The following is a 21857-nucleotide window of genomic DNA, read 5'->3' as shown; positions in this document are numbered from 1 at the left end:
GAGAGAGAGAGCGAGAGAGGCAAATGCTCGTTTTTTCTCAGTGGTCATAATTAAGCCTGGAGCAGCTTTGGACACGCACACCAGTCTCACACACACATTCACACAAACTGCCTCCGTCTTTTGGTTTCTCCCTCTGACATCTAATTCCTTCACATCCCTTCCATTCCTTCCTTCTTTTTCTTCGATAAAACACACACACACACACACACACACACACACACCACACAGGATGATGAGCGAATGATTGGATTAGTGTGGTGTGGATGAGCATATGTGATTACAGGGCACTTGGTATTTAAAAGGAGAGGGGGTGACAGAGAGCAAGTGAGTGTGTGTTTGTGAAAGAATGAGAGAGAGGCAGACAAGATATTCAAGCTTTTGAGCCCCCTTTTCTCTCTCCTTGATGCCTCCTGCCCCCTTGTGGAAAGCAGGATGAGGTACATAATCAATTATTTTAAACTTTATTGATTTAGTCTCACTTTCCAGGCAGACCTTATTCAATTGACTAAATTCTATTCTCCTGTTCTTTGCAGTCAATCACAAACATTCCCCATCTGAAACTGATGTTTTTGTGTAGTTGAAGTTCCTTTGTTCACACAATTTGACATTTATTGAATTTGTGTGTGTGTGTTTTTAACACAGAAAATACAGTCAGAGCTGAGCGGCCATGATGCAACACTGGAGGATTTAAGAAAGAAGAACCAAGACAAAGATCCGTCCAATAGGATCATGGGACAGATAGACGTCACCCAGGTACACACTCACACCTGCACTTTTAATCTTAATATCCCAAAGTTGAAAAAGTTGTAAGGAGCCTTTTCTGTCTCATGAGGGAACTGTGAGATTTTTGTTTTATCTCCAAGGTTGAAATCTTTTTTTAAAAAGTGTGTGGTGTTTTGGAGTTAGAAAGAAGAGAGCTTACCAGACTTCTGCAGCCCGCACCTCATCTCTGCTTGAGGCTCCAGGCTGCAGGCTATGTTAGCCAATTCTGGCATAACACATCCAACCCTCCCAACTGAACTGCTGATGGTGGAGTTGCATTCTGACTGCCAGCAGGCAGCTGTTGTATATTTATGCCCCAGCTCAGGCAAACTGTGCTACAGTTTTGAACTGTGGGAAATTGATATGAATCCTCTTTAATAAATTCAAACTGTGCAATTCCTCTTTACACGTTTAAAAACTGTTATTTCTCATTCTGAATACCAAAAAACCTGTTCAAATTAAAATGCAAAATATGAGTCATGTTGGTCCTTTAACAGTCCTTTAGGGGGGCGGGCCTTTAAGTCCTGTTGGTCCTTTAACAGTCATACCATTAAACAAAACATAGCAAATGGTATTTTAGAGATTTGCTCGTCAGTGTGCAGAAAAGTACACAATGTCACTTGAAACATCACTTTTAAAATCTTGGCAGTTTTGCAGAAGATTTCAATAGTTAATGAAGGAATCCACGTTGTGCCAGCTGTGTGTGATGTACTCAGGAGAAGTGTGAGTGTGATCTCCTGCCAGCGAGTTGATCTGAGCAGGTGGATACACAAACAACGGAAAACATGGAGGCCTCTGCAATCTGCTCGTAACACTTCATAGTGGATTCTTCACATTTATTGACAGCGTTTACACTTTGTTTTGAGCAGCCGTTGTGTGATTTTACTGTGTTCGCAACACTCTTTGCAGAAATTGCTGACAGACGTGTGGGCAAAGTTCCGCCTCTTCCAGAAGCCTGCAAACTTTGACGCTCGGCTGGCCGAGTGTGAGCGCGTGCTGGCTGGGGTCAAAAACCAGGTGGTGCTGCTGGAGATCGGCAGCGTGGAGCAGGATGTGGTGCAGTCGCAGCTGGAGCAGTGCATGGTGGGTAATCGAATTACAATAGCAGATCAAGATAGATTGATACGATGTTAAGCTCCTGCTGTCTTTCTTCTTGTAACAGAAGTTGTACAAGGTGCTGAGTGAGGTGAAAGGCGAGGTGGAGACGGTGATAAAAACAGGCAGACAGATTGTACAGAAGCAGCAGACTGAGCTGCCCAAAGAGATGGACGACAGAGTGACCGCCCTCAAACTGCTTTACAACCAGCTGGGATCACAGGTCAGGACACACACACTTACATACTCAAAAACTTGATGACTTAACTCGGAGGTAGACAAAGATTTGACCTTGTTTAATGTGTTTGTAGGTAACTGAGAGTAAACTGGAGCTGGAGAAAAGTCTGAAGTTGTCGAGGAAGCTGCGTAAGGAGCTGAATGGACTGACAGAGTGGCTCGCCGCCACTGATGCTGAGCTGACCAGACGCTCGGCTGTGGATGGTATGCCGAGCGACCTTGAAGCTGAGGTCGCATGGGCACAGGTATGACACTCATTTTAAAGCTACCTGGTGGAGCAGCAGAAACAAGCTGAAACACACCACCAGCTGTCTGTTCCTTTTAGCAACTGCCTGCTGCAGGAGATTGGTTTAAAACAATAAAGCTGTGGGCTGTAAAAACCAAAACAACAAGCTGAAAGACACCTGATGAATGCTTGACCTGACCCGCTGCTGATTGTATCTGCTTTCAAGAAAACCCACAAGAGCAAGTAAAAGAACTTATAGAAACCAGAATCTTCTTCATCTTTTTCCTGTCAGTCCATACATGCAGAGACTGAGAAGCGTCAGCCGCAGCTGCAGGCCGTGGTGGACCTCGCTGAGGCCCTCAAAGCCGTGCTCCGGGGCAACGGGGGCCTGGTGGACGACAAAGTCAGCCTGCTGCGCTGCAACTGGATCGCAGTCACATCAAGGGCGGAGGAATGGCTCAACCTGCTGCTGGTCAGAGAAAGAAGATGAATTTTAAACACTGTGATGCTCATCTGTCTTCTTAGTTCTAAAATTACACCAAACTCCCTAAAAATAGCTGATCAGAAAGGGAACTGTTTGCAGAATCAAGATATGAATACTTTCTCTCTCTGTCTCTCTCTTTGTCAGGACTACCAGCGGCAGATGCAGAAGTTGGATGGAGAGATAGAGGAAGTGAACGGATGGATTGACGGAGCAGAGAAAAAGATGGACGAGATAGACAGCCAGGGACCCAACGATGCTGTGTTTAAGGTTGTGATGTTTGTTTTGATGTTGTTTCATGATATATTTTTTGTCCTTGTTTTAAATGTTTCTCTGCTAAATCTCTGAGAATGTTGTTGATAAGATAAGAGAGAGTAATGTATAAAGAGAGTTGATCTGACTGACTCTGTGTGTGGTGTGTTTGGTGTGTGTGTGTGTGTCCTGCAGGTGCTGCGTGCAGAGCTGGAGCTGACGAGGGGTAAGATGGAGGAGGTGAGGGCTCTGGCTCAGGAGCTCATGTCCACCAGAGGGGAGAACTGCCAGGCTCAGGTGGGACCCAAAGTGGAGCAGCTCAACCAGAGATTTGACACCATCGCTCAACGCATCACCTCCGGACTGGTAGGGAAGAAAAGAATCATACCCTCCTTTAAATTCTTGAAGCTATAACACACAGTCTGATGAGATTTGATTAATATGTCAGTAGATATTTGTTTTGACTTCGAGCTGCAGCTTTAAAGGGGTTCTTTTTCTTTAATCTGTCTGGCTAAAGACTTTAATCGAACTATCCTCATAAATATACTTCAAACTCTCTCTGAATTTTTTTAATTAAGTTCAAACTCTCTCTAAATAAACTACAAACTCTTAGAAATTTACGTCAGAGGCTCACTAAATCAACTTCAGACTTTCTTGCTAAATGTACTTCAAACCCTCACTCAACAGACCTCAAAGTCTCAAACTAAATTTACTTCAATCTGCACCTACCTCTCTGTCTAAATTTACATTCTCTTGTGCATTAATGACCCTCCTTTCCTCCTCTTTCTGTGTGCCTTGTGTGTGTGTGGCAGACGGCAGCGTCGGCCAAAGAGCTGGAGCAGTACCACAGCGAAGCACAGATCTGGCTGGAGCTCCTGGAGGAGGAAGTGAAACAGGGGGAAAACCTGAAAGAGGAGGACTTCCAGGAGGATAAGGTCCAACACACATACTATTGACTGTATATAAAGATGGCTGATGTGTCTCCACCTCCATCAAAAGTGAAGCCAAAATACCTCACTGACAGGCGCTGACATTTTGCATTGGTGACATGATCTGGAGCCAGAGTTGCACAGTAGACTCTGCAGCGGTTTGGACGTCCAACACACATTCATCCATAAAAGAAAACTCTCTGCGGTCGATAAAGTCGGCAGCTAAAAGGATTAATGTGTCGGTTTAAAGCAGATACTTACATTTGTAGACAGTTTAATGAGATACGGTGGTTTTCATTACATTTTCTCGGACTGTCATCCACCGATACGAAATGATACGAGTACATTTTAAAGACAGGAATCATATTTGAGAACATTTCATTTGATGTATATTTTTATTTTATAGTTTGAGCCATTTACGACTCACAATGCACACGGTCAGAAGGATGAGCTCCAAATCTTTTGGCTTCACTTTTGGTGAGCGGTCATGCCATCCATTTTTTTTACAGTCTGACACATAAAACAAAGAAAATGAAGGGGTTAAATTAATATTCCATGTGTACTTGTAAACCCTGTGTGTGTGTTTTGTAGGACTGTGAGGAAGGTGCAGTGAAGGAGTTACTTTTGAAAGGAGAGAATCTACAGAAGAGAGCCCCGGATCAGAACAAACGAGAGCAGATCAAACTGAAACACAACCAGCTCAACAGCAAGTACAATGCCGTCAAGGTAACACGCGCGCACACACACATACACTCACACACAAAGAAGCAATGATGTCCCTGCTCTGTCCAAGATGATTGTGAGTGCGTTTGTGTGTGTAGGACCTGCGTGTGCTGAGAAACAGGAAGGCTTTGGCCATCGCTCCCCAGTGGTACCAGTACAGGAGGAAGTCACATGACCTGCTGGCCTGGCTGGACGACATCCAACGCAGTGTGGACCAACTGCCAGACCCGCCCGAGGGAGAGAGGGTCAAGGTGACAACACGCACACTCATGATCACACACCTACATATTATAAACACCGATATAATAACAGGCCTTCTTTCTTTTCCCCCTCCTTTGTTAAAATGAGAATATGTGTCGTCCTGGTCATCCTGCTCTTCGTCCCATATTCACTGTGCCTTTCTTCCTTTTCTTCTTCTACATGTTCCTGGTAAATTGCATCAATGGGAAACTCTTTTTATTCCATCTTCCATTCTCCTGCTTTTGACAATGACTTTGGTGTCGAGGCTTTCACACTTTAATTCTCTCGCTCAGAGGAACTAGTTGTACCAGGAAATCATCTTCATGTCAGTTCAAAGAAATATGATTTATCTGGGAGTTTACTGTTCTTGACCCATAGCAGGAAAGAGGCTGATTAAACTGGGCTATAAATAACATTCACATCAATACATCATTTACAAATGATTGATGACTCATATCTATCTGACTGAGGTAGTTATATTTTAGTGTATGTGACAGAGTTTAATAGCATTATCATACAAACTCAAAGGCTTATCAACAATTAATAAGTGCTTTAACACTCATCATAGCAGATTCATAAACAAATACTAAAATATGTTAAATCAAAATCTTCATTTGTGTATTTGTCAAAACTGATACCTCCAGTGAAGGATCTGTAATGTATATTAAATGATGAGAATATACAACCATAGTTTTCTTATAATATACTAATGCTATGTAGTAGTACAGATATATAAGTAGTAGTCTTAAAGAATAGAAAAAATACCTAATTTAAGCATTCTTCTTACTATTTGTTGATGATGTATTAATTTATTTACACATTGCATCACGTTTTGAGTCAGAGTAATAAATCTAATGTTTACATTTTTAAATATCATTTCAGCTATGATCATAAATTAACTATATGCACAAGTTCGACAGGCCTAATGCTATCTTTTTGTTGTTGACAAATCCAATAACAAAAACTCATGAAGGTAGCTGTCTCGTCTTTGAGTGATGCCACAACACATTTTGAATATGCATCAGTTGAACCTCATTGATTTGACAGTGATGTTAATGCTACATGCAGGTGCAGCACCTTGAAATGTGCTTTGAAAAGGTTTGACGACAACTCCACGTGTTTTTTTCTGTCTCCACGCTGACTCTCCATGTGTGTCTTTCACTTTCAGATGATTACAATGACATTTCGCTAAGCGGACGTCTGACTCGCTCGACTCTCCTGTCATTGCCGCATCTGAAATTCCTCACTGTGTGTCTGTCTGTGTGCTCATCTATCTACCTGTCTGTCTGTCTCTGCTTCTTTTTACTCCCACTATTCCCGGCTCTCACACTCGATTACTCCACTGTACTTATTCAACCGGCCAGTGATTGTATTCCTTCCAAATGTAAATAAAGTCTCAAGGCATTGTGGGCCTCCTAATTCAAGCACCACTTTCTTATTTATATGGACTGTTCAAAATGAGACACACATCATATCATAATATACAATCTAGAAACTTTGTGTATGTTTGATGCTTACAAACATGATTTTTGTCCTTTTATCAGTGTGTAGTGTCTTTGTTGAAGTGGGTGCTCTTGGGTAAATGAACGTGTGTTATTATTTTAAGTCTGTATTAATTGTCACTGTGAGAATGTGTATTGTTCCAGCACATCCACACGCCTCTCTGTGCTTAACCCCACCCCTGGGCTTAGCTGATAGTAAGTGACTTCCTGGTTGATTTCGTCCAATAGGAAATTGGCTCAGAGTTCGACAAGAAGAAGAAGGAGCTTAAGGAGGTGCAGGGCTTAGCCAATCAGCTCTCAGAGGCTGGAGCCGCCAATCTAGTGGAGCCCCGCCAACTCCATCTCAACAAGCGCTGGGTTGAGGTGGAGGGCAAGTTCTTACCCTTCAAAAGACAAAGTGTGAGTTTCAGTAGGCACGACTTTTATATCTACAGTACTAACAGAAAAAACTAATACTTCTACATAATACTACTCTATAAAGCCTTAAAATACACAGAATGAGACTTTCTGTTGTCACTAACATATAGCATGAAATTTGCCTTTAAAGCTTATGACAAAACTATCTGACATTAATGTGGTACACAGCCTTCAGCAGACTTTTCATTTCTGCATGAAACATTTTTTAGTTCTGAAATCTACAGAAGTAGACCATAGTTAGTCATTTATGCCTTACAACAAACCTGTTTGATCTCTGGCGCTGAGTTGGGTGCTACAAATATGAAGCAGGCAGTTAGTTTAGCCTAGCAAGAAGACTGGAAGCAGCGGTATGAAAAACTCACCCACCCAGTCTTTAGTCTTCTGCTGTTGCTGACTGGAGGGTCAAATCATACTCCTACAGGTGTTATCAATGAACTTATTTCTTACTTTGGATGGTGCTCGTTAGCAGCTTAGTGGATATTCAAACATAAATCAAGTGTAAATCTTTTAGGGTATGTCTTAAAAAGAAAGCAAAGAAGCACATTCAAAACATAGGGAAATGTAATTATACATTTATCTACCAATAAGTAGCTTCTGTAAAGATTAAATGGACTAAAATTATTATTATTTTTAGAACTAATGTATTCATTACTGGTTCTTAACATATTTAAAATGTTAAATTGGAGAATTGGAGTCCCCTCTGAAAGTTAAATGTGAATGCTTTTTTGTTTTTCTTTGCTGCATTCTCATGAACATGTCTTCTGTTAACATGTGAAGCACACTCACATGTCTCTATCTCATTGGTTGCTCTGTCTGGCTCTGTGTCACTGCATGCCCCGCCCCCCTGTCATACAATCACATTACATCCATCGCTGAAGATGTATGTACACTGTCCACCAATCACATGAATCCTCCACATGCACTCACAGCACATGGTAACACATTTCAAACTTGGACAAACACACATCTGATCTGTGAGATTGGAAACTTGCAGAGATGCATTTCTTCAGGCGCGGTGAGAAATAATTCAGCAACATTTCCCTTTCAGCTGAACACTCGCTCGCTGTGCTTCAGTGTGGTACAGTAAACCTGGGAGCTGCCCAGGCCTCCGAGCTGCTCCACTCAAGCTGTTTGGGCACTTCAGTGCATTGCTCAAGGACTCTTAAGCAGTAATTGGTGCACTTGATTTCCCATACCCTCCGAGCTGCTGTGGTTACTCTGCAATCACAGAAGTGGTTCAACTTTAGACTACAGCACCAAAACTTAGAAACATACATGCAATTGATACCATATTGTGTATGTTATAAATATGTTCAATGATTTAGCTTAAGTTGACAATCACTGAAACCATCACAGCTGAAAGGTATCGATGCTAACCTTGGACCTTTGTGTAGAGTGAAACAGTTGGAAAAAAATTACCCTTTAAAATTTGACATTGCAAAATGTTGACAGCAATCAGAATTGATATTCAAGCTAGTAAACATTCATGGATTTCATATTCAATCTATGGGCTCTCTTTCATTTTGGGAAAACATAACTATTTGAAGGCATTCCTCATAATTTGATGATTAAGGACTCATTTTTCTCTGTCACGTTAGCCTTCTCTCTTCAGCAGAGTGATACTGCTGAAGAGACAGCACTTAAGTCCACCAGACATTTCCCCAAGGAGACATAAAACGTATCGTATCGTAAAGCAAATGTGAAAAAAAGCACACATGCACCTTTCAGCACAGTAACATCCTAGAGAAATAACGAGAAACAAAAAATCAATTTTCAAATTGAATTCCACTTTTACATGAAGAAAATACTGTTATTCCAACTTAGTTTGAAGAACATTACCCAGAGCGACAGAATGTTATTTTTGGTGCCAGTATTGGAGTACACAGCTGGATCGGCCACATTCAACAAAATACAAAACCAAGACAGAATGAAAGCAGGAAAATTCCACCATGCCCCACTCTGCTGAAATGCCAGCACCAAAAAAAAGAGTCCTTACTCACTTCCATCTCCTCCCAGTGCCTGAGCAGAAATGCATCATTGAGAAGTGACTGCAAAGACTGTTTGTTTGGTCTCTGCTGCCAAATCAAATCTATAAATAATATCTACATGAAGCCAAAGAGCATACAGATGTGTGTTCAGTCCAAGGAAGAGAAGAGTAGACGGGTCATGAGAGTGGTAGACACAAGCTATTTTCTATCCTCTCCATTTCTAGATTAGATTTATTTAGTCTACAGCCCTAAATCCAGCCTGAAATCTGTTTTAAAAATACTGTATCTCTAAGAGTGATGACATTTGGAAGCTCACAAAGAAGTCCACCTACACTGACTCAGTTTTAAGATGCTGAAGAGGAATGTGTGTTTCCTGGCCAGAGCTAAATATTAGTCAGTCTAGACAAAGATGTCCAAACTAACCGAGAATAACGGCTTGGCTAAAACTTCCTGTTGAAAGTGAGACTCTAATCCTGGAAACTAAATCTTAAATATCCTCACAATATCAGGCTGTGTTGTTTTGTCATTGCCAAGTTGAAGTACGGTTTGTTTCAGAAGAACTAAATGTTGCTTTAAGCCTCCCCTCTCATCACTTGGATCTGCTCTCATCTCAACGTTCAGTAATACACATTCAAACCACAAACACATGTACACAGTGTCAATGAGGTTCAAATGAAAACTTTAATATGTGAGCAGGAGGGTCTGTGTGTGTGTGTGTGTGTGTGTGTGTGTGTGTGTGTGTGTGTGTGTGTGTGTGTGTGTGTGTGTGTGTGTGTGTGTGTGTGTGTGTGTGTGTGTGTGTGTGTGTGTGTGTGTGTGTGTGTGTGTACACAGAGATCAAGCATTATTTGAGATGGTTTATCAAGTGAAAGATGATGACGTGTGTCACACTGGGTTAAGACTAAATGAAGTCACAACTCAATTCTTCCTGTGTTCTTAAAAATGACTTTTAAATGTAACCATTAGAATAAAATCTCCACTTAACTTTAAACTTGAAGTCAAATGATGAGATTATATATTTTTTTAAACTATTCTCCCTCGTCTCTGGAAGAGAAACTGTTTCTCTTCAAAGAAATATGACACATCAGATTATTTGCCGGTCTATGATCTGCAGCTTGTTCAGGCTCACGTTAGTTAATGTTGCTGTTTGAACAATCTGTTTGATGTTTTCTACAGTAACACTACATTGTAACATATCAATCCAAATAAAGAGGTCCATGTTCATAAACTGTAACATAGTCTGTATTAAAGTAACAGTCAACATGTAGGTGCACTTAAGTACTATCTTAAGTCTATTGTAAGTATAATCACAGAAGTATAAACTGCAATAAGACCTTAACAAACTATAGTGTTCACTTCCTGCAGAAGGACCCTTTCTGAGTGACACTGTTATGTATCATTGACATGTAAATATTATTTCAAAGTGTAGTTTACATTTTGAGCTGGAACACATTTGAACTTTTTTGCTTAGTGCTTTGGCATTACAACAGCTGAAATGTTAAGAACTAATTTGGCTGCAAAATCTTAATTAGCAGATAAATGAGTAATTAGCCAATAAGTAGCTCCTCTAATGGGCCTGTTCCACCTCGTTGGTTTTATCCAAACAAAACCACTTTTTACATGTAGATTTCTACAAGGAATTCAGTTTTACTAAGAGACATGAATGCATGGTGAGAGAGTGTGCGTACATGTTTAACTCTCATTTATACTGATGATAACACCATCCCTCTTCGTCCAATGGAAACCCAGTATGACAGAGGTGTCGGTCTGCAGCAGGCACAGAGCTCATAGTAAAGGGAGAAACTGGGACATTAAAAACTCTGGCCTTTAATTGACTTCATAATGTGAACTTACTTTAATAGTTCTGCTGCTGTGACTAATCAAGTTAAGGAGGAACTTTTTTTAACACTTTTACCCACAATTAACTCACCATGATAATTAATAATAATGGTCTTTGGTAGAACCACCCTGATGATGTCATAGTGATGTCACCAAGCCCTCTGGAGCACACATTTAATAGAAGCATATTGAACATTGCTGTAGTGGAGTTAGAAAGATGAGGGCGTTGAGATATTTGGCAGAAGAATTACAGAAGTCATTTTTGGATGTCTGAAACAAACTCAGGACCAAAAGACAAAATATCTTGGTCTCTTCTACCTACATTGTGAATTTTATTGAAGCTTAATACAAAATGGCAGGAGTGCCTTCTTAATGATTTAAAAGTAGCACATTTTACCCAGCTGCCAGTTTGAGCAGCTCTATCCCTGCAAAGGATTTTCAGTCCATCAGCGAGGGAGTGAATCAGCTTTTGAACTCCATCCCACCCCTGTCTCAAATATTATTACCGTCACATCGGGCCAACCCAGAGCTGACTTGTTAGCTTAAGGCCGGCAGCAATCATTAACTTTCTGCAAGGCTGCGAATAATGCTAATGTGTGCCATTTATTTTTGGGTTAATTAAAAAGTGTCATTGAAAGGGAGAGAGGCGAGCGCCCAGGTGACAGGAGCATAACAATGAGGTGAAAGGAACAGAGTGTTAATATCCCAGCATCTCGCCACTGTGGGAGAGGCAGCTTCAGTTGCAACGCGGTGTTGGAGCGTTGTGTATCATGGTCAGGGGGACATGTAATATTAATTTAAAATGTGACTTCCATAAATGACCACTGAAGCTTAAATATGATCATGATATGTAATAGAGATTAAAATCTTATTAAAGAGGAATTTTACAGACTTCCTTTAACAAAGTTTATATTTAAAATTAATCCACAATGAGTAATTTATCTTTTTTTTTTCATACTATGAGCTATTTTAATTCATGCCTGTCATATATAATTCTGATTTGGAATTCCCTTCTCTCTTTTGGGATAAAATTCCAGAATAATTGAAATCCCAAATTGGATATTTTCCCCCTTAAAGCAAACCTTTAATGTGGCCTTGTTAAAAAAAATACCTGAATATAAAACAGATTTCTTTATTCATGAAGTCATATTATTTCTGTCTTTTTCTGATCTACCTCTCTAATGTGTGTGTTTGTGACCGTGTGTGTGTGTGTGTGTCCAGGAGTACCTAACAGAGCTGCAGGCGTTGCTGCGTTCGGTGTCAGAGACGGACTTCAAGCTGAACTCTCCTGAATACTGGCCCGCAGCGTATTATAACCTGCCTCAGCAAGAGCACTGCCTGAAGGTCAGCACTGCATTAGTGTGCTTGTGAGGGAGCTACAAAAAAGTGTTTTTCAGAAAGTAATATAATTGATGAAGAAGTAGGTTAACGTTTAATTGAGCTCATAAAAATGCTCAAGAATTGTTAGGTGTGAAAGCAGAAGAATTTGGCTTTTAGTTCCAACAAGAAGAATCAGAACATTTAACAATCTTGTTTAAATTAAGGAAATGGATGTGATACAACCAGAAATAAACTGAATAATTATGTTACAGTGAAAATACTACACATTAGTGGTGTCATCTTTGAAGGAAGAAGGAAAAAGTATACGGAGTGGCCGGATAATTGTTTTTTTTGTCTGCCACCCTCTCATCAATATTGCACATTCAGGAGGTGAAGGGGAGCATCGACCAGCTCAGAGGCCCAGTGGAGGGAGCGTTGGCGTGCAGAGAGGAGATGGTGTCTGCCGCTCGGCCTCTGGAGGGTCAGAGGATCCAGGAGACCGCCTCCCTCCTCAACACCAACTGGGACAAACTGAATAAGCTCCACCAAGACCGACTGAAGTAAGAGGATGGCGCGAGAGCTTCAAGATTTATATATACATGCAGTGTATTTATATGAATATGATGCATGAATATTGAGTCATTTTGTGAACACGCTTGAATGAAATCTATGTGTGTGTGTTTGTTTGTGTGCACTTCAAGGCGTTGGCAGGAGTGCAACACCAAGTGGCAGAAGTTTGTTTCGGATCAGAAGGAGCTGGAGGAGTGGCTGAATGATGCCGAGAGCACTTTGAAACTGGCCGAGAATGAGCCAGCAGCACACAGACACCACCTCAGGGTAACACACACACACACACACACATAACCTGAAACACAAGCACAAATAAAAACCTGTCTGCACGCACATTGATGATTGTTCCCACAAAGCTGCTGAGTGTATTCCTGTTGTCGTTGAGTCATTCTGAATGTCCAGCGTCCACTGATGCTGCTGAAGTGCCCTTCAGCAAGACTCATGAGTCCAAACTGCCTCTGTTGTCTAACTTGCTTTCATGTTTTGTATTTTAGCATTACGTAAAAAGACAGATTCCTTGTCACAGAATGATGAAGTGACCTAAAAAGAAGTGACATGTTATGGCCTAAGACATCATATCAAGACATAATCTGGGATTCAGGACATACATTTGTGCCATCATGATTAATTTATGCTCTGTGATGTGAAACTTCAACTTATCATCTCCTGATTAGATAACTACCTAAAAATATAGCAAGACGACAGTCCCTGTCCTTCTCTCCTAGGCAGGATCACAAAATAATATGTGCAGTACAAAGAAGTCGGTATGCTCTAAATATTTTGGCTTCTTTTTTGGTGTGCTGTTATTCCGTCCATCTTTTTATACAGTCAATGCCATCAGGAGGCTTATATGCTTATATTGACATACCAACATAATTCTCAGGAATAATTGAGACCATAAATTAATTTAGAGTCTGTGACCGCAATATTGATATTTCTGTGTTTTAGACTCTTGTTCAGACAAATTGAAGATACATGAAGACATCTCATTAGGTTTGTTTCAATGGAAAACGTTCTTACAGCGGGACATTGCAGTAACATGAGTCACATGAGTGTCTTGTGTCTGTCTGAATTAAACACACACATACACACACAACACTCTCACCCTGGCACACGGATGGCAGTTGTCAAGAGTAAAAGTCAGTGTGTCTGACAGTGCAGCCTCGATACCAACAGAACTCTTTCCTATTTTAGACCTTATGTAAGAATATTATGTCATCAATTTTGACATTTCAATGTTACATCAACCCCAAAAAACCCAAACTGAAGGATTATGAGTAGCAATTGAACAGAAGAGTCGAGGAATGAGTATTTACATCAGCAGGATTTAGATTAATAATGTATGAGGAATCATTTCAGCGGGGCGGTTTTGTTTTCAAAGATGTTTCACTCTAAGTTGTTTTTTAGTTTTGGTTGCTGTGGTTAAACTGATGCACTCAGCCCTGCATATGAAGCAGTGTGTGTGTGTGTGTGTGTGTGTGTGTGTGTGTGTGTGTGTGTGTGTGTGTGTGTGTGTGTGTGTGTGTGTGTGTGTGTGTGTGTGTGTGTGTGTGTGTGTGTGTGTGTGTGTTTGCATCATCAGACCTGCCTGGGCCACTTTGAGCTGCTGTGATCAGCTTTCAATGTCCACCTGCACAGACAGGGGAGCAGTGTCCAAGTGCCACTCAAGTGCCAACCTGTGCATGTGCATGTGTGTGCGTGTGTGTATATGTTGTTAGAGAGCGATCAACAGAGAGAGAGATTGAATAGAGACAGAGGACCATCTGGCTCCTCAAATCACGAGCTGCCACCTGAACTGCACCCAATCTTAGTACCAGACACTCAGACATATTAAATTAATTTCCACTGACCTACATTGGTTTTGTGTAAACCAACGATAAATGTTCAGAGGAAATCATAGGAAATCATACAAAAAACAATTTTCCAATTTGCTTTGAATGCATTAAAGGTATTGTATGATATTTTTGGAAATATTTTCTTCGCTGTCTGTTTTAAAAAAAGAGTATAAATCTCAATCCCAAGCCTGTGCTCTAAATACGATGCTCGAGTAAACAGGGGAATAACTTAGCCTGGCCAAGCATAGACTTATAAATATATTATTTATGATATAAAATAGGCTACCTGTTTCCACCTGGTTTCAATCTTTATGCTAAACTAGGCTCCCCTAGATTCGAGGCTTAACAATAATAATGATTGTAATCTCAAAATTATGGGATTTTAATTAACCCTAACCCAAGTGACCTGTTAAAAAAAAAAGTGAGAATTTAACTGCAAAAAACAACATTTGGTGTTATTGACAGAATTGTTTTTGTGGTGAATTAAAGGCTTTATATGTGATTTTTCACACTTAAGTATAATAGAAATCAAGTCTATCCTCTGAAAATAACTCTGTAAGTAATGACTGTCTACAATGGGTGTAACACCTGAGTCCCACTCTCTGTGATGTTTTCAGAGTTTTTTTTCTGTATGTTTACATCGCCAGGACGGCCGGCTGACTCCTCCCTCGCGAATAAAAGTTGTTTAATTGACGGACTAGAGAAAAGAAGAATAACATACTGTACTCACTGATAACTGTGTTTCTAGATCACGCTCATTTCAGGTAAATTTACATGCAGTGTGAAGATACGAGCATAATAAAGATAGCTAGCATTAGCATGCTAACCCACAATGCAGCGCGAGTTGTTTTGGTTTCATGCTGGTGCTCAAGGGCGACATCTGCTGGATCAAAAAATTGCATATAAAGCCTTTAAGGTCCTTAATTATATTACAAATTGTTGGATACCTGTCATAGCATTACATAGGTAAAAGATTAATCCTTTAGAAACTGAAATCCATGCTGATAGCCAAAAACATAAATCATTATTGTATTTGCACTTAAAAAATCCCACCTGACAGTATAACTTAAAACCACTTTAAATGAAATAGAAATATTATTGAATGTTTCACATTAGTGTGTAATATAAGGAGTTAACTGTGTACTCCTTAAAATGTACCACATAATGTGTTGAAGGTTTTTAACAGGTAAGTATTTGCCTTCTCAAATTTACAGGCTAAATGCTGGATTCATTATAGATTCATTAAGGGTATTTTTAGAGGTTCATGTATCATATTTTACCAAACAATACATTATAATATAATCCTCACTCTAACCTTTAAGATTTAAAATACACCCCCCCCCCCCCCCCCAACACATATATATAATCATCCTTCCTGTGTGTGTATGCAGGACGTGACAGAGGCCATACCTCTGCAGGAAGTTGTGTTGGGCAGAGTGAACTCGGTGGGAGAGGAGATCAGCCAGTTAAGCACACCAGACGACTCCTCGCGGCACAGAACGCAGCTCAAATTTCTCAACACTCGCTGGGCCAATGTCTGCCAGCAGCTCAATGACCGCAAGAGGAGGTGAGTGTGTGTGGCTGCAGGTCATTGATAACTCATGTTTGTGTTCCTGTTTACTAAATGCCCTTAAAATAGTAATTTATTGAATGTTTCTTTTCAATGTGTCTGTAAAATGTGTCTTCAGTGTTCTCCATCTTTAGAGTTAGAATGTATTTTCATTGAAGTACAGCTTGTATGTATGCGTTATTAAAAGGTCGCTATGTGCCTCTGTAGCATTTCTCATCCTCCATGCCTCTGTATCTCTTGCTGCCCACCCCTCCTGCAGGTCTGCAGAGGCGCGTACAGCAGCAGCAGCTCTGCAGGAGGACATGGGCTCCATGCTGGGCTGGTTGGACAAAGCCGAGGGTGTCCTGGCCATCCCCCTGCAGCCTGCAGAGCCCCAGCACATCAGAGACACTCTGGGCAAAGTCCAGGTACCTTGGAGACTCAACACAGCAGCTCCAATGAGCCTCTGAGCTCCATGTTTGTGTGTGTGTGTGTGTGTGTGTGTGTGTTTGTACCAGTGTGGGTGTGTAATTTAATTCAGCTGCTATCACAGTGCAAATGAGATACTGTTCTTCATTATTACACTCTGCTTTGAAAAACATTTCCATGTGCTAACATGTGAGTGTGTGGGTTTGTTTAATTTGATTTGAAGGGTAATATGGTCTAAAATGAGATACTATAATGTTTCATTCTGAAATTCAACCTTGAACATACTCTATTGTTACTTGGTGTGCATTTGTTTGTGTGTGTTTGTGTAGAATTATGTAACTTGATTGAAAGACTGTCCTACATAGAGCTGCTCCGATGATTTCTTATTAAATCCACCATGTGTGTGTTTTGTGTGTGTGTGTGTGTGTGTCTGTATCAGGCACGTGTGGAGCAGCTTCCTGCCAAGAAGGCAGCGATGGATGATCTGAACTCGAGACAAAAACAGATAACACTTCCTGCTGACAGACAAAAAGACTTCAGGATCATCAACACTCGCTGGGCTCAGGTCAGCAGCTTCCACTGTGAATACTGGAGCAAACAGTACGCCAGCGTAAACAGACAGACACAACAGGGAAATGAGCAGTCAGGGCTGGTATGGGGTCTCCAGGTACTAAAGGCCTTTGTTTGTACAACGAGGTGTGCAGAAGGAGGCCAGAATGTTTCAACCTAAGAGCATGTCCCTCAGAAGTGGATTAACTCACAGATGGATGATTTTTCATTAATGTAACAGTGGTACTAAATCTCAGCTCCATCCACAGCACCTATAACAAGGCTGCTACAAACTCTCCTATGTCTGTTAATGTGTCTCCTCAGTGTGCGACTGTAAAATTACTCTTAATGCAGATGACACTACTTTAGACTGTTTTAGACTGTACAACTGTCTTTTAAAGCAAGCTGCACACATTCATCTTGAATAAATACTTTGAGCAGCTCAAATAGCTGAGAGGACTATTTAAAAAAACAAAAACAACTCAGCAGTTTCACTCAGCTCTATGGACCATTTAAGCATCTTTGTGGATATTGTTTTATTCTGTTTCAAACAGATTTGAAACTTGACTTGAGATATCACAGCCAACAAGAGTCTAGTGTCAACCCATTCAAATGTATCCATAGTGATTGAATATTGGTTCAAGTGTTGTGTATAAATCCCAGCCTGTATTTGTTTAGGTGTCCAGGGATCTGCCTGAGCGTCAGCTGGAGATCGAGGGTCTGCTGAGGGAGCTGGAGAAGCTTCAGGGTCAGCTGGACAACCTGTCAGGCTGGGCAGCTAGCACCAGAGCCAAGCTAGAGAGTCCTGAGGAGCCACCTGCCAGGGTAGGAAACAAACACTCAATTAGCATTAACATAATGGAAATATGCTGTATAATTAAAAAGAAGAAGAAAATGCTTATCATTGTGACTAAAACTCTCTTTCTACATATGTGTTTTCTCTCTATATGTGTCTTCAGCTCATTGAGGAAGTGCAGGTCAAGCAGCCAGAGGTGGAGTTTGTTTTGGAGCGAGCTGATCACCTGTACAAGGACAATCCTCCCAGCCAACCAGACAGGGTGAGGATATCAAACACTGTGTCAGTCACTTAGCTTTTCAATGAATGTACAGCATTCTTGTGATATATTGTCCCTCACTTATGCTATCTTATGCTGTGAAGGCATCTGATGTCTTGTTTTTCACACAGAAAATAAACGTATCAATTGCCATCGACTTTTGATGATGGAAAAGCAACGAATACCAAAATAACATTTTTGAATGTTAATTGGGCTCGACTGATGTTTTGCTCTGTGTGAAAACATACAACGCGTCTCTCTTTCATCCCACCACTGGTTCTGCTTCAAACGTGTCATGAAATCTTTATTATTTACTTTATCACTGTCGGACCGTACACATCAAGCCTACCGACTTGACTTGGAAAAGTTTAACTGAGCTGTCCTTAACTTCACTTGCCATTTCAAAGTAAAGCTTCTGATGAGATTTTCAGTACTGCCTTTGACTTTGTGTGTGGTGTCAGGTGAAATATGGAAAACTGAGGGAGGACTGGACTGTGATCCTGGAGCTGCTGCGGCAGCATAAGGAGAGGATGGCTGCTCTGCTAGTCGCCAAAAAAGCCAGTAAGAATCCATTTCCTTTAAACCAGTGTTTAAATACTTTCTTTATACAATGTGTATTTGATATATGTAAAATTTTTTCAACCTGTTCAATTTTTAACAAGCACATAATCAGTTTGTATAAAGGAAACGTAAGTGTTAACGTATGTGACAAAATAATTCAGAAAGGAACACATGCTCAAAAAATTGTAGCATTGAAGAAGCCAGAAGTAAAGTGAGGATTTATTCATTTCTTTTGTTTTTTCAACTGTACTGGAAAGAGTGCAGAAGTATCTTTATTCTGGATCTTAATAAAGTAAGAATGTATGAAAATCCTGCTGTCTGCCATCAAATTATAGCAGACACTAAATATATGCCAGGTGTCTAATGTTAGTGCAGAGACTCATTATATTAAATGCCTGCAGGCTCGAGGCAAAACTTCTCTCATAAAAAAAACTGTCAATATAGGATTTAATAATGAATAGGTTTAACTGATGAGCTGCAGGGATCATAAAGATAAACTCTGCAGACCTATTTGTGACTTTTACGCTGAAATTTCAAAAGCATGAATACGTTGTGCATTTTTATTAACACTGTCATCGAGCATATGTCCTCAAAGATGAAGTTTGACTTCTGTAAGTCTGTGAGTTCACTCGCAGGTTAAGTGCCATTTTGTGTCTCTAGCATACATTTATCACACAAATAAAAACAATAGAGTTAAAGTTTCAATGGTTTCAACATTGTGTCTGTGTTCCAGATGAAACTCTGACAGGAAGTTCCCAGCCTGAATCTGCAGCTCTCGCTCAGTTCAACAAGTCCTGGGCCGAGCTCACTGATTGGCTGACCATGCTGGATAACATGGTGCAGAACAAGCGTGTGGTGGTGGCCGACCTGGACGACATCAATGAAAACATCGCCAGTTTGAAGGTCAGGACCTCAGAGAGATCACGGCTAACTAGATTTACAGCACGGCAAACAAACTAAACTGGACTAGTTCATGTGTTCATTCACCATTGTGGATTGTGTTTCCAGTCGTCTCTGCAGGAGCTAGACCTGCGGCGCCCCCTCCTGGATAGACAGCTCACAGCGGCCCAGAACCTCAAGAACAAAACCAGCAATCAGGACACCCGCAACGCAATCACTGAGCGCAGTACGTCACACAGATGCACCGATGAACTGTCATCATGTCATGTGAAAAAGAGAATTTTCTAAATTCTCTCACTAATGAAAGAAATTTACATTCCCCACTATCTCTTTCCATTTATTTTTAATTAAGGGTTGTGTTTGTCCTAGAGTCTTATAGATCTTCTTCTTACCTTTTAAGGTTGTAAAAAAACATAAAAGAGCTGCTCATAGGGTGACATGTTCCTTCTTTATCATTAACACACACTGTGGATAGTTCATGGTGGAGGTATTTTTAAAACACTCCTGTTTGGATTTTATGAAAGATAGCAGTTATCATTTTCACCCACACTCTCCTGCTGCCTGAAATAAATCTCAGGAATGCCCCATTTATTTACATGGCAGTAAAGGGATGCATGCTGCATAAAAGTAAAACAAAAAACCTAAAAAAGCCATATTTTGTCTTATATTATTGCAATAAAAAATGTTTTTAATGTCTTTGTAGTTGACAGACTTCAGACTCATTGGGAAGACTCTCAGACCAAACTCTCAGATAGGACAAAGCAGCTCCTCAACATGCTGCAGGACTCCACTGACTGGCTGGATGCCAGGAAGGGAGTGGATCATCTCATCAAGCAGGCCAATGAGAGGCTGGAGTCCTGGCAGGAGATCACATACTCGGTCGAAACACTGAAGAAACAAAACGCTGAACTGAAGGTTAGGCTGAACAGCCATTTACTGACTGCATGATTATCCCTGCATCACTGTTAACTACTGATTACTGATTTTTGTCTTAATTAGATTTCATAATTATTAGTAGTTAACTGGTCACACCATTCTTCCATTTTGCTCATGAGATTTATAAACACGTCACAACCGCCTGAAGGTCATCTCACCCCAAATCATGTTTAGTTGAGAACACTGGCAACTGCACTGGTACCTGTGGTAGAACTGAGCCTGCAAGAAATCAGCAGAAAGAGAAAACCCTCTGGACCACGGTACGAGAGTGAACAAAAAGGAGTAAACCACAAACTGTTGAGTTGCTAAGTCACACAGTTTATTACTTGCAGCAAGGAGAGAAGTTCAACGATGTGTACAGGATACACAAAGTAAGTTCTCTGCCCGCTCTTGGGGCGTACAATCTTTATATACTTGAGCATATAGAGCGGTCGAAACTCACAGAGGAGGAATAGAGAAAATGATGTAGTTTGTCCTTGAGAGTTTGAAGAAGTAGTCCTTATAAGGAGCTGTTGTTGAATCTGTGTAGGTGAGATAATAACATCTGAGGTGAGGTGAGTATCGGGTAATGTTCGTGTGCTGCAGGGGTCATATAAGGTCAAGTTGCATGTATATATGTGAGATGCTCATATACATTGGATCAGTTAATAAGCAAACATAAAAGTATAAAAATATAAGATTCCACATACCTAAACCGAATGTGACTTAACACATCAAATATGAGGTCTCACCTAGCAGATAGTATCCAGCCTGCAAGATTATTTTGATTCAAACTTTTATTGATTTTATTATTTTCTTGACAACAGCACGGATCACCAGGCGCTGTCTACTGTCTGCAGCGCTGCTCGCACACTGTCCTGTGGTGGGAATGTTTGTGTCTGTAAATGATCGTCATTGCATTGTTGTTCAGAAAATTATCAAATAAATAAAGTTCACAATCAAAATCATATTGCAGGCCAGATATTTAGCTGCCGAGCCAGTTGCAGACCACTGATTTACAAACAAATTTGCTTAATAAATGAAAAAGGGATTGGCGTGACAAAATGCATACCTCACTATTGCGCTACCTTGAATCAACACCTTCACAGTGACAGATAATACATTTTTGTCTTTTTTTCTGTTTTCCTTCACTCCCCGTTCCCCCTCAGCTCTTTATGAGGGAGCTGCAGCAGTGGCAAGGACAGGTAGACCAAACCAACGCCATGGCAGACAAACTTCTTACACTGTATGCCAACGACGACACGCACAAGGTCACCCAGGTCAACGACAACATGGTTGCTACCTGGACACACATAAGCAAACGGTAATAACACACACAAGCACTGTGTTTATTTTAAAATAGATAAACTCAAATTGCAAAGTGGAGTTCCTTAAGGTTCTGTTCGGCCCACTTATTTTCTTGTTATCTTGCTATTCCGCTGCACCTGAAGTTATACTCATTGCAGTCTCCTTTTCAACCTGT

General features: G+C 40.7%; 1 protein-coding gene across 2 annotated transcripts in view; it reads left to right on the top strand.

Annotated features, from left to right (window-relative positions):
- dmd (dystrophin) overlaps window positions 1-21857 on the top strand; it is a 241290-nt gene that overhangs the window by 160361 nt on the left and 59072 nt on the right. For both annotated transcript variants that reach the window (XM_061032963.1, XM_061032962.1), the window contains exons 35-58: window positions 643-753; window positions 1672-1845; window positions 1925-2080; window positions 2169-2339; window positions 2613-2792; window positions 2949-3071; window positions 3249-3419; window positions 3866-3988; window positions 4574-4708; window positions 4804-4956; window positions 6676-6846; window positions 11913-12035; window positions 12399-12571; window positions 12713-12848; window positions 15808-15983; window positions 16246-16393; window positions 16834-16959; window positions 17622-17768; window positions 17903-18001; window positions 18460-18559; window positions 19293-19462; window positions 19568-19685; window positions 20163-20374; window positions 21544-21698. In XM_061032963.1, the coding sequence (XP_060888946.1) occupies window positions 643-753; window positions 1672-1845; window positions 1925-2080; window positions 2169-2339; window positions 2613-2792; window positions 2949-3071; window positions 3249-3419; window positions 3866-3988; window positions 4574-4708; window positions 4804-4956; window positions 6676-6846; window positions 11913-12035; window positions 12399-12571; window positions 12713-12848; window positions 15808-15983; window positions 16246-16393; window positions 16834-16959; window positions 17622-17768; window positions 17903-18001; window positions 18460-18559; window positions 19293-19462; window positions 19568-19685; window positions 20163-20374; window positions 21544-21698 (3551 nt within the window). The remainder of the gene's footprint in view (window positions 1-642; window positions 754-1671; window positions 1846-1924; window positions 2081-2168; window positions 2340-2612; window positions 2793-2948; window positions 3072-3248; window positions 3420-3865; window positions 3989-4573; window positions 4709-4803; window positions 4957-6675; window positions 6847-11912; window positions 12036-12398; window positions 12572-12712; window positions 12849-15807; window positions 15984-16245; window positions 16394-16833; window positions 16960-17621; window positions 17769-17902; window positions 18002-18459; window positions 18560-19292; window positions 19463-19567; window positions 19686-20162; window positions 20375-21543; window positions 21699-21857) is intronic.

Source organism: Labrus mixtus, chromosome 24 (genome assembly GCF_963584025.1).
Source record: "Labrus mixtus chromosome 24, fLabMix1.1, whole genome shotgun sequence".
Taxonomy (NCBI): Eukaryota; Metazoa; Chordata; class Actinopteri; order Labriformes; family Labridae; genus Labrus; species Labrus mixtus.
Note: the sequence above shows the minus strand (reverse complement) of the source record. Positions and strands in the feature narration are given on the sequence as shown.